The following is a 13423-nucleotide window of genomic DNA, read 5'->3' as shown; positions in this document are numbered from 1 at the left end:
GTTCAGGATATTCATAAGTTTCATACGATCTGAACGGAATAAATAAATTTTTTCCTTTCTCTACAATTTTTAATAGTTTTAGTCGTTCAGAATCATCTACACTTATGTGTGGAATTTTCCAAATTACTTTATTGAGAGTGACAGTACCTGTAGTTGTAGTTGCGTTTTCGTTCTTACTGAGTAAAGAAGTTAAATCAGTATTACTTCTTGTTAAAATTAATTCTATTCGAGAATTTACTAATATTTTTTTAAAATCTTCAAAAAAACCTAACCAATATTTTAATGGTATACAAACACTGAATTCTCCTGCTTCATTAACAATACTTTTATTGTTCAAATCCCAACCAGCATTCTGATAGCAATGATAATTGTTTAACGTACATGTTAAATATCCTTTTAATGAACTAGTTATTCCTAAAACTCGAGTTCCATCGACTTCTACGCCGTTAATTTCTAATCTAACCTGATCAAAAAGAAACGATAAACCGTTATTGGACAATTTCACCGTTGTTGGATCTGTTATTTTTCCCTCAATAAAAAGGAAACTTTCATGTAGGTAAGGATAAACATCAGTTTGTTGAACCCCGATTCGTATTTCATCATTATTATTAAACGAGTTAGTATACGGAATATATGAATGATATTCAACTTTATTAATTTTCGAATCTGTAGTATAATTTGTTTCAATATCTAAAATATTACTTTCAGGCATTTTGTTTTAATTGAAATCCTAACTGTTTTAAAATTAGTTTGCTTTTACGAGTTAATTTTATATTTATAGATTTTTTTTTTAATGATTTAGATTGTAATCCTTTTGAACGACTAACCGATTTGATTGCTTGCAACTGCTTTATATTCTTAAATATTAAACCCATAATCAAGATTTACAACATCTAACATGTAGTACAACTGTTATTTTTTCATTAAAATTATGAATACGGTTATTTTCTTGGTCTACTAAATCAATATTTATTGTATTAATAACATCAGTATTAAGTTTATAATATATTAAGTTAGTTGGTGATTCAACTATTTTAGTTCCTGATCTTTCATGAGGAAAAAATTCGTATATTGAGTGTGACTGTAACCCATTGTTGAATGAGCCATTTGCTATATTACATAAGACTTTTATAGAATTAACAGCATTAATATTTATATTTCTCTCAGACATAAATCCTGACAAGTAATTTCCTTCTCCGTATATTTTATTTTTGAATCCCAATATACTTGCAATACTGTTTTCAACTATGAAGTCTATTCTACAATTACAATTAATAACACATCTCATTTTAACGATATCAGGAACCATAGCGAAATCAGTTGGAGTGTAAGTAATGTCTGATTTAAGGTACTGTTCATTATCATCATGAATTTTACTACAAATAAATTGTGCCATATCTTCAATTTCATAACAACCTATGGGAAGAACAATGTCTAAATTATGAGGGGGTTTTGATACAATTATCCGAATGCAATTATTTGTTTCATTTACATTTGGAAACATATTATATGTCTGCAAACATAATAATGCTATTTCAGAATTCTTGTAAACGTTTATTGCTGGAAAATAACTTGATGTTAATGTTGTATTTTTACCTGACATGCTAACAGTAAATGATTCAATCAATTCACTCATCTTCGTTTTCAAAACTTTCTAGGTCTAATTCGTAATAAAACTGTTATTTTTTCGAAGTTCTGTTTAATAGGATTATTTTCTTCGTCAACTAAATCAATTTTTATTTTCCTGATAACTGAAGTATTAAGTTTATAATATATTAAATTTGTCGGTATTTCAACTATTCTAGTTTCTGATATTTGTGGAAAAAATTCGTAAATAGAGTTGGAATGCTGACCATTCTCAAATGAACCTTTAGCAATGTTACATATAACTTTTATAGAATTAATATTTGTGTTATTGTCATTAATTTCATATTGGATATTTTCTAATGATTTTAATGTCAATAGATTATGTGTAGAACTGGAATAAAAGTCTTTTTTAAATCCTAACGTGCTTGCTAAACTATTCGTAATATTAAATTGTACATCAAGATTACAATCCATTTGACATTTCATAGGGTTATCTAAAACATATAATCTAAATATGAGATCCTCCGTTTTTGTAATTTTTTTAAAAGAATCTCTGATATAAGTATTAATATCTTCAATTTCGTAAGACCCCGCTGGAATTCGAATATCTATAGGTGAATACGCTTTTTGATTGATAAATCTAATTCCATTATTAGTTTCATTTATTAAGATTTTTTTTTTTAACTTTTTCATATTATTACTAATTTGTAAGCATAGTAGAGCTATTTCAGAATCTCCATGTACATTTATCACTGAAGAAAAAGTTGAAGTTAACGAACAGTTATTACCTACCATTCTTACAGTAATTGATTCATCCTTTGTAAAAATTCGAGACATAGATGACCACAATTATAAGTATTATATTTTTGAAAATTTGAATAATTGTATATGATATCGTTACCTTTAAAATATTTTTGAACTTCAATTGGAGGCGGAAGATTACCAAATGAATCAAAATATATAACTTTATTTTTAAATCTATAATAACAGACCCAGTGTGTACCGTTACCATAAAATGAATCCAAGTTTAATATAGCACACTCGATTTTCAATGGTTTTTTAGGTAAGCTATCTCGAGAAAATACACCTCGAAAATGTCTGATTTTCAACTTGACAACGTTATTTATAATATCTTCACTGGTAAGAGGTCTGTTTGGTAGAAATGACATCAGATTGTTGTCAATTTTTTTTTTTTTTTTTACTTTTGACTTGACAACTTTTTGTGTTAAAATGTAAACCTTTTCCAATAGGATTATTTAGGTATAAACCATTACCTTTTTTTTTACGATTTTTGATTGTACTATACACGCTTGAAACGCCAGAAGCTAAACTTCCAAGAGCTGACAACCCTGCAAAAATTTTTGCCAATGGTAATGCACCTCCTAATTGATTCGGAGTTAAAATTATTCTTTTACCATTTTTTTTCTTTTTATTGATTTTCTTTTTTGCTAATAATATTTCACCATTAAATTTACGTTTATAAGCCATACCAACTTTTCTCTTAGCTTTCATAGCATTTACAACACCGTAAGCAGCGAGTTTTTCTTTTATAGAACTATCATTAGCCTTAACTCTTTGCCAAGCCTGTTCTTCCAATAACTTATCAGCTTTATGTCTAATATCTAAGTTATTACTGTTTTCATAAGCAATGTCATGTGTTCGACAAGCAGATAGGAAATATAGTTTATTCTGTTATTAGGGAAATAACCCATGAGGTAAAATTCACTAAATGTATTTTCGATTTTATTATAAGATCGATACGGAAACTTAATAAAACATTGTTAATTAAATTAATAAATCTATATACATATTTCGTACAATTATGTTTTTTCTTTATGTTATTTATTATACAGTTGATGAAAGTAAATGGGGTTGTCGAGATTCTGTAAAGTGCGAGATCAGGACAAATGCATCCTAATTTGATAAATGCAGAAAAAGTTATTAGAGAAATGTAAAAGCATTAAACTAGCTCTACCGAGTGGGACCAATATGCCACTAGAAGTAGAGTACAGTAATGTTTATGATTTAATAAAATTATCAGATTTGACGGTTTATTTTAATAATGATAACATTGTGTTTATTTTAAATATTCCATTAGTTTATCAACATGAATTAAGTTGGTATAAATTAATACCACTTCCAGCATGTTTAGTCGGAAATAAGAAAAAATGTATGTATATTAGACCTAAGCATGATTTTTTAGCTGTTACTAAATCAAAAGAATTGTATTCAACTTATGATAATTTTAATCCAAGTATTTGTAAATCTGTTCACGAATTTTTGGTATGTCCCGAAACCCACCCATTACATTCTAGGAGTATGAGACCTATGTGTGAGATACTCCTGATGCAAGAGCCGAGGGAAGTACCAAATAGCTGTGACATTCGACATATTGAAATGGCTACCACAGTTTTTCATAAGTTAAAGTACAAAAATGAGTGGTTATATATGACAAATAACGATTTACTATTTGTAACATGTGATGGAGAAACCCAGTCAAAAACCTATATTCTCGAAGGAGCGGGAGTAATTGCATTAAATGAAACTTGTCGCGGATATGCAAACCAGGACGTCTTGATTCCAGGGCGACTCGTAGGAAAAACACAATATTCCGATTTCATTCCTACTTCGATAATTAAGGAATTACCAGGAGATACCACACGTAGTCGTTATGTTAAAACAATGCAGTCACATCACATAAGAACTAGCCAAATGTACGATTTAAATGACATAACGTACACGCAAGATCAAATCACAGAGCAAATACAACAAAAGGATCAATATACGAAAATCGAAATAAAATTATATATGTTTTTCGTTATCGGAATAATCACATTATTATTGGTAATCATAATAAATATTAGTTGTATTATGTGGTATAATAAACGAAGAACATTCAAAAATGACAATACGAAACTAACACCATATTCAATTCACATGGAGGACAAAGGGACTCAGGTCAACATAGAAGAACACTCCATGGAAGCCACAGCACCAAATGTGGAAGATCTAGCATTAACTCCAAAGGAAGAGAATGAGGAAACCTTATTTATGTATCCCAAACTAAAACTTTTTACTAAATCATAAGGGGATAGCTAGTCATTATTCTAATTAATTTTTTTTTATCAATTATCTTATTTTTATTTCTTTTTATTGGGAAAGTCAGAGACTTTCAGCTTAGAGGGGAGGGATGTAGTAAGCCCAAGGCTAGGCGTATTTTATAATCAGCATTTAATTAATTAATATCTAATAATCAAAAATAACTTATTACGCATATTAATAATTTCGCCAAGGTCCAGCTAAATTTAATAATCAAAATAATATTTTGATTATTTAATAGATTAAAATAGTATATGTGTAAAATAGATAATATATTAAATTCGCATATACGCAGGAAAACCAGGGTAAAGGTGAAAACAACAAGTAGTTTCACGTTTTTACATAATAATGCTAAATAGAGGGCAAAATAAAGTAATATTAGAATTAGGCCACTCTTACGTCATTGGAACCTGTATAAATACGGGTTGAGCATTTAGCATTATTCAGATGTAGATAGGTAGTTAGACTGATCATTTCCCCTGTTAAATAAATTATTGCTCGTCGTGGACTTTGTTACAGCCACATCGCCGCGAGTATATAATTCTTAGCCCAGAATAACTTGTTATTTAATTTTTTTGTGTTTTTAACTGTTTGTTAATTTATTGTGATAAATTAATAAAAACAGTAAGTTTATAAGTATAATATACCCGTGTTAAATTTATTCACCTACCTATCTCTCTCAACCCACGTCTCAAGATTTCATACAACGTGCTACGTCGTTAAATAATTAATGTGTCAGCGATCGTAGTGTTCTGCATAACGAGCTCGCTACATAAATTTAGTGTCAGGTGTGGGGTTAACCTAACCTGCACGAAGATCGCTACAGGACTTAAAATATATAATGCGCGAACATTTATTGACACTTTCTCGAAATTTAAAGAGTTATTTTCCATCACTTCGAACATCTGAAATACAGTTGATAGTTTCATTATATGGTCCATGTGGAGAAGAAAATATTAAAAATGTAAACTTATATTCTACGGAAAAAGAACAACTGCTAGAAATATCATCAGATATCACTTTAAAATCTAAAATTTATATGTCTGAACATGATTCATTATGGATTTCTTTGCAAAATGAATACCCAGGAGTAAGCAAAAAAGCGTTGCAAATTTTGCTACCTTTTTCAACATCATGATGTGAATCATCATTTTCAACAATAGAAGTAACAAAAATCAAAAAAAGGTCAACGCTTAAAGATATTGAAAGTGAATTACGCGTAAGTATGTCAACAATTCGCCCACGAATCGAAGACCTATGTTCAGTTCGTCAATCACAAGTATCGCACTAATTTCATTTATAAACTAACACTGTTTTTATGATAATATTTTTTTAATATCTATTTTAAATTGTTTATATTTTAATTAAGTTAATTTAAAATTTTCATTTTTTTTTTTAAAATAAAATGCTAACATGAACCAAAATGTATTAATTTACATAGATTTGTAATTTTTACTTCTTCAAAAATCCATAAAAATTGTTTTAAATGTGTCGCCATTTTTATGGATCTAAATTATCGTCGTACAAAAAAAAGTTGAGAACCACTGGTCTAAAGCATCTGCTGTTGAAGTGCTAAGAGTTTGGACAGCAAATTTAACTTTCATTTTATTATTTTTCCAGAATATATGAGATGCACTTAATTTATTAGAAAATTTGAAAGTCAGTTCTTGTTGTATAAAATGTAAATTTTCAATTTAACTCCACATAATTGTCCCTTTGTTTGAATGTATTTCTTTTATGTTCCCCAGTGTGTTCCTAACCAATTTCAACATATGACATGCGTCGGGTATAAAATAAACGTTGTCATTTGAAATTGGGTGTTTAAAGCTACATTGAATATTATGATAGTTATTTGCATCTAAATTACAGCCTAATTTTTTCATAGTTGAAAAATTTGTTGCACAACCATCACATGTTACATACCAAACTTTTAAACCAGCTGCATGGGTTAAAGAAAGAGAAAATTTAATGACTTCAGCCTGAGCTATTGCTCCTATTTTGTTTTGAAAAACATACCCTATAGGTTAAGTAAACGCGGACCACCTGTAAACTATATAATACACACGGTATCACTTTTATTAAATCCGTGCCACGATGAGCAAGAATAGCCACAACTGCGACGACAACGGTGACGACATGGAGACTGAAGCCGGCGTTTTTAGTGTCGGGAAATCTGGGCTGAAGAGCGATTGATTATATATTGACGGGGACACGACACCAGTGATGGGTATGAAATACCCCTTCTCACCCCTCTTCACGGTGGAGGACAGCGATAGCCGGATTGAAACAGGACTGGTGTATATCAAATCCACGTTGAAATCAGCTATGACCGAAGCCAGGACAGGGGAAATTAGATTGGGACCTGACAGTCTCATTAAGTCGCTAGAGAGTATTTACGACACCGTAGCGTAGATGTTAACCAAGAAGGGGAAGTTGAAATCACCACTTCTTCCCGCACCAAAAAAATCGAAGAACGACGTGGGGGTGGGCCCAGCATCCAGGGTCATTGGTAAGCCGGTGATGGTTGATGTCGGTATCGACACCCTTCTGACCCCTACTGGTGGGAGAGCGAGCAAGAGTGCCGGGAGGAGGAGGAGTCCAGAGGTCGTACACATGAGGCAGGTGCGAATGAGCCACAAGCGTTGGCAGCGCACACATGTCCCAGGGCCGAATCCGCTATGGAAACGGATCCCGGGAGATGGAACAGTGGTTCGCCACCCGGGTCCCTAGAAGAAAAGGACGAATCAGAGAGCCCCCTGCAGTATTAGTGAAGGTGGCTGCTGGCTCATCATACGCAGACACCGTTAGTGCAGTGAAGCAAAATAGTGAACTCAATCTGACGGAAATGAGTGCGCAGGTCACCGGAATGCGCAGGACTAGGGATTGGGCATCTGTTGGTTGAGCTAGCCAAAGGTGTTGGATCGGTCGAAGCAGCTCAAAAGCTGTCTTCTGCCATTGCTACCAGGTTGGGAGAAGCGGTCGGTGCGGTGTCACACCTTGGCCAGTACGCCGTAGTTGAGATTGTCGATCTCGATGCGGTGGCGACTGAGGACGAGATCCTCGCTGCATTGCGGGCGGCAATACCTGGAGCTGAGGACGATCAAGCCGCCATTTACGATCGACAGGCTGTTCAAGTCACAGATCTCTGGTCCACCAGGTCTGGCCAGCAAATTGCGACAGTCAGAATGACCAGAGCTTCCGTAACCCGGATCCCGGTTGGATGGACTATGTGCCGTGTACGTCCTAGACGTCCAGAACCGGAGAAGTGTTTCCGATATCATGGCTTTCGGACACAGGAGTAGTAATTGCTCTTGGCCGGATCTGTCCCTGAATTGCAGGCGGTGTGGTAAACCGGGCCACGAGCAGAAGCAGTGCACCTCGGATAAAGATCGGTATATTGCTTGTGAGAGGGCCGGCTTCGTGCGTTTCACACACGAACCAGGTTCGGATGCATGCAAAGCCAGGAGGGAAGCACTCAAACCCGCCAATAGTGTCGCTATTTCAGGCCACTTACAATGATCCGGTGCATGAACCATTGCTGGGCGGCCCAGCAACTCCTTAAGCAGACGGTGTTGGACCAATCAATCAACGTGGTACTTGTGTCGGAGCAGCTACGCAACCCAGCGGATGATATGAACTGGATCTTTAGCAATTATAATAAGTGTGCTGTGGTCGCCATTGACCACTCAGCGCCTCCCATTGAGGACAGGGGCAGTGGAACAGGCTTTGCTTGGATCAAGCTGGGGAGCCTGGTGATTTACAGCTGCTACTATACTCCTAATTGTAGTGCGACAGAGTTTGAGGAGTATCTCGGCTGCTTGGACGATTTGATCCGTATCCATCAGAATTGTTAAGTCGTGGTGGGGGGGGGGCACTTGAATGCTCACTCAGCGATATAAAGCTGCCTGAGGGACGAAGCAAGGGGCGATCTCCTGGTGGACTTTGTCGTCTCACTCTACTTAATGTCTTTCAATATCGGTTCTTCTCCCCCCTACGTTAGGTACAATGCTCAGTCGATTGTCGATGTTACCTTCGCTCGGCTGGAGCCAGGTGCGGAGATCAGGAATTGGCGAGTTCGATCGGACCTGAATTCAGAGAGTGACCACTGTTATATTACCTATGAGTTGGCTGGAGGACCCCAATTTAAGTTAAATACACCACAGGTCTCTCGTGGTTGGGCGGTTAGAAAGCTCGATTGGACGGAGTTACGAACACGGCTCACAAATGCTCCACAAGAGCTTACTCTCCCAGATGGGTTAGACCTGAATGCGATGGATGGTGCACTCAACGATATCTTGGTAGATCTGTGCGAACACTCTATGCCTCATCATGACGTGCTACAAGGCCGCAAAACGGTGCACTAGTGTTCGGACGAGATAGCAGCACTACGCCGGACTAGCTGTAGGGTGAGCAGAAGGTACCAGCGCGCAGGCCGGAGATACGACGCTGAGGAGAAGGACAGAGAGCGGGAAGCCTACTCCTCTGCCAGGAAAGAGTTGAGAAGGGCGATTCCTCTGGCCCCGGTTGAATCTTGGAAAAAACCATTACATAGCATTATAGCATGAAAACAAGAGCTTCTGCGGCAGTATTATTTGTACATTCTATATCTAAATTATTACCAAAATCACAATAACTAATAAATTGTTTGCTTTTTTAATCCCAAATAATTTGCTGTTTTATAGCCATTGCATCAATTACTAAGTTACAATGTTTGTCAAATAATTCTAATTTTTCAAGTACATTTAAAACATCTTTAAAAAAATCCGGGTTCATAATTTATGGTAAAAGTCCAATTCCGTATTGATGATACATGTGGAAAAGCTAATATTGACCTAAAATTAATGATACTGATAATCAATATTAATAACATTTTAAAATGTTTTCCAAAATTATTTTTAAATCCTAATTACATTCAAATTCATATAATTGAACCTAATTAATATATAAATATAAATATAAAAGCATATTAATATAATGTCTAAATAACGTAATAAATTAATGTCCACCATTAAATGGATCTTCTGCTCTAGGTCATTATATTTGCTATGCTAAAAGGAGGCATCATTATTGGGAAGTGAGTACAAAAATTGTATTTCAATATAAGATCAAGTTAAATACAAACAACAACTAATATTTTTTTAAATGATTTACAAGGTCCATAACGATTTTATAAAAAAATAAAAGCAGTTCGATCATCTACCTCAATCGTGGTACAGATGTTGTATACTGAATAAATATTGTAATTATTGTTTTAATTTTGGTAAAGTAACCAATAACTATATTTGTAGCATATAAGTTTTTTTTATGTTAAAATAATTTATATTATTATTATTATTACTGACATATTCTAAACAATTTAAATTAATAGAAATATAATTTTAAAGGACACTAGAAAAAAATCTATGTATAACCTCTTTCACCTATGGCATCACATATTAAATATTATATTGCGTATTATAGTAAACTTAATCTAAAAAGCACAAATTAAAGATATAAGTTTACATTAATCAATATTACACAATTGATTAAAGAAACAGTCAGGTTCGTATTTATTACATTTTCGAGTATTGTTAAATGAAATAATACAATATACAATACAAAGATAATGATGGTGGAACTGCTACGTGAAGTAAGCGGAGAAAGCTAAGCCCCCTTGTAACTTTTAACTAGCACTAATTTTGAAAACGGTAGAGTCGAACAGCACTAATTGAGCACTAAAATGTAAGGCTATCGCGGATTTTGGTACTGACATTGCACACACTGGGACGAAATATGGGAAATGTGCCCCAACTATGGGATAGATTTGAATGTGTCTTGTACAATTAAAGGGCCATTTTTGAATGTTGAACATACATTTTAAATACATATTAAATTAAATTAAACTTTATTTATATTTTATCATAGAAATGATGCAATATAATAGGTAAAGTTTAAATAGTTAATAATAATTAAGGTTCACTATGTCTAATTTTAACTCTTAATTTGGCCAGTCAACATTATTGGTGTGAACATTAAGAAATTTGATTTTTCTTTATATTTTGAGGCCCCTGAACTCAGAAAAATAAAAATAAAAATTTTAGGACTTGAAATTGTTTAGTTAATTTAAGTCGTCGGCAGTGATTCAGGAAATACAAAAAAATTAATTCATAATAGTATTTTTAATATATTAAACAAAACCATAACTCTTAATATATTTTAAAATATAAATAAACATTTTTTTAATCTATTTATAATCAAATACTACTTAGTCACTGATCGCTGTAAATCAAAAACTACGCAATGTAAGAACTTGAAATTTGGAATAGAGGTTCTTCTCATATTTTCATCGTACAATAAGAAAGGATTCTAAAAAATATTGCGTTTAAGTGGAGTAATTAACAATTATAATTATCCACCGCCAATTCGTATTGTTCGGCACAGTACGGTGGTTCGCGGGTTTCCAGCTACCTGTAACCTATTTTTATGTGTTTAATACCAGCTTGTGTATATAAATTGTTCCTAGAAGTTAATCGATAAAAATAATCATTCATAGCCCGTTCCCAAATACTCCTATTATATTATATTATAGATATATAAAATCCAAATACCACTGACTCACTGATCGCTGTATCTTAAAAACTATTTAACGTACGTACCTGAAATTTGGACTAGTGGTTCCTCTAATACTTTCACCGTGTAATAAGAAAGGATTTTTCAAAAATCATATATTTAAGGGTCTAAACAGTTTCGGACTGGATGTATACATTTTTTATTTTTTTGTTTACCTAGGAAATATTTGATTTGTTTATTATGTTGATTTTAATAATCACCGATTAAGTATTATATGATATTAAATATCAAACTCTAAAAAATAAATCAATAAAAATCAAAAAATATTGTGTTAACAAATTATTATTTCAACCGTTATTTCGAGGTTTTTATACTTAAAAAGGCATAGATTCTACGGTAACACCCAAAAGCAGTTGAACACTCACAATTTTCTCAACGGAAGTCAGGTATTTCTCACTTAATGATTATTGCTACACCTCAAAACTATATGAACATTAAATTTGATATGGTGTTCTTTTCAATATTCAATACATGCAATAAGAAGAGATTTTAAAAAATATTAGAACTGGGAAATACGGTAATTCAGCATACTGCCAAAACTACCGATTCATTTGTTTTAATACCACTAACAGTTACACCAAACTTGACTATAGTGTAAGGATATAATCCATTAAAATCTATGTCACGGCCAAGACTCTTCCGTGCGAAGCGTAATCAGGCTAGTAACAAATAAATGTATAGGAACTTCCTTAAATGTTATTATTTTATTTAATAAAGACATAGTTTAGTTTAATACTTTATGAGTTTCAATTGAAATAAAACAAGATAAAAGTACAATTAATGAAAGTTTAGGAAACAATTTCTCCTTTCCACAAAACAAAGATGGTTTTTAAATTTAAGGCATATGACAGAAGTTTGGCCTGATTTGAAATATCTACATGTGCTTTTTGTAGTAAATGCTGGACAATGGTCTATTTTATCTTGTACCACTTATTGTGGAGGTCTTTGTGTAACCAGTGTTTGAACTTTTTTTACATGTTTTTCTTTTGCTATCGAAGAAGAAGAACGATCAACTCTTGGCTTATTTTTACAAACCAACGCAATACCAATATATTTTATAAATTCTTTTAATGTTTTTTTCACTTTTGCTATCTCTTCTATACAATAAATAGACATTATTTACAGACAGATGTAACATCAGTGAAAATAATGCCATATAGTATTTGTGTATCTTCATGTTAGTTCGGTAGAGCGCTATAAACATATCTGCTAGATCTACGCCACCCATATGGATGTTATATTCCTGTAATATTTTAGGATAAGGGACAGGCACATTTTTTTGGGTTTTTGAATATCTTTGAATTGTTTGGACGGATTCTTCCCCTGCATAAGAACTTGCCAAACTAACAATTTTATTGTCCAACCATTTAACAATAATTACTTTTTTTTTTTTTATCACACTGGCTAAAGAAGGTACCCTGAGGCATTTTACTTAACTTCTTATCGTTTATATCACTGGTCTTCAACCGATGGGCCGCGACCCAATTTTGAGTCGCGTAAGCTTCAAGATTAGGTCACAATAAGTTTTCTGTTTAACATTTAGAAAATTCATATTCATATACAGTAGAAACTCGATTAACCGTCAATGTCGGGACCAGGGCAATGATGGTAAATCGAATAGACGGTTAACCGAAATACAATAATACATAACAATTTTTCAATAAACGTAAACATAATTTTCAGACAAAAATAATAAAATAATAATAAATAATAAATATTTATAATATATAATATGTAATAACATAACATAATACCATTCTAAAAAATGTTAAATAAAATAATCCGTCATCTTCTTTTGTTTTTTTGATTCACAAGCTTTTTGAGCGGAGCCATGTTTCGTATTTTACGAAAAAGTAAGACCTGCGTTGCATTTGCCTCCTCTTGTACCTCAAACCAATCAATGGATTTTGATAACATTGCTTCTACTTCTGCGTGACTAGTTGATGGTTTTAAGTCAAGCACTGAATCTTCGACGTCCTCTTCAACTTATTCGTCAACTGTAGTGACATTAAAAATAATTTGATCATCATTTAAAATTTGAAATCCTCCGTCCTGTTTATCACTTTCTAACCAATCCGTTACTTCTTTCGTTGATAATTTTTCATTATTCAGTCCATTACAGAGTTAC

The 13423-nt window shown here is 33.0% G+C and overlaps 1 protein-coding gene across 1 annotated transcript; it reads right to left on the bottom strand.

Annotated features, from left to right (window-relative positions):
* Nucleotides 1-295: 295 nt before the first annotated feature.
* LOC112691011 lies at nucleotides 296-712 on the bottom strand (the record flags this gene model as incomplete). The annotated part of the gene is made up of 1 exon (XM_025565123.1): nucleotides 296-712. A coding segment is annotated over exon 1 (417 nt), but the record flags the coding sequence as incomplete, so codon positions are not given.
* Nucleotides 713-13423: the final 12711 nt, after the last annotated feature.

The sequence above is a fragment of the Sipha flava genome, unplaced genomic scaffold (assembly GCF_003268045.1).
Source record: "Sipha flava isolate LNK unplaced genomic scaffold, YSA_version1 545_pilon_pilon, whole genome shotgun sequence".
NCBI classification, from domain to species: Eukaryota; Metazoa; Arthropoda; class Insecta; order Hemiptera; family Aphididae; genus Sipha; species Sipha flava.
The sequence above is the reverse complement of the archived record's forward strand: the minus strand, read 5'-3'. Positions and strand labels throughout refer to the sequence as shown.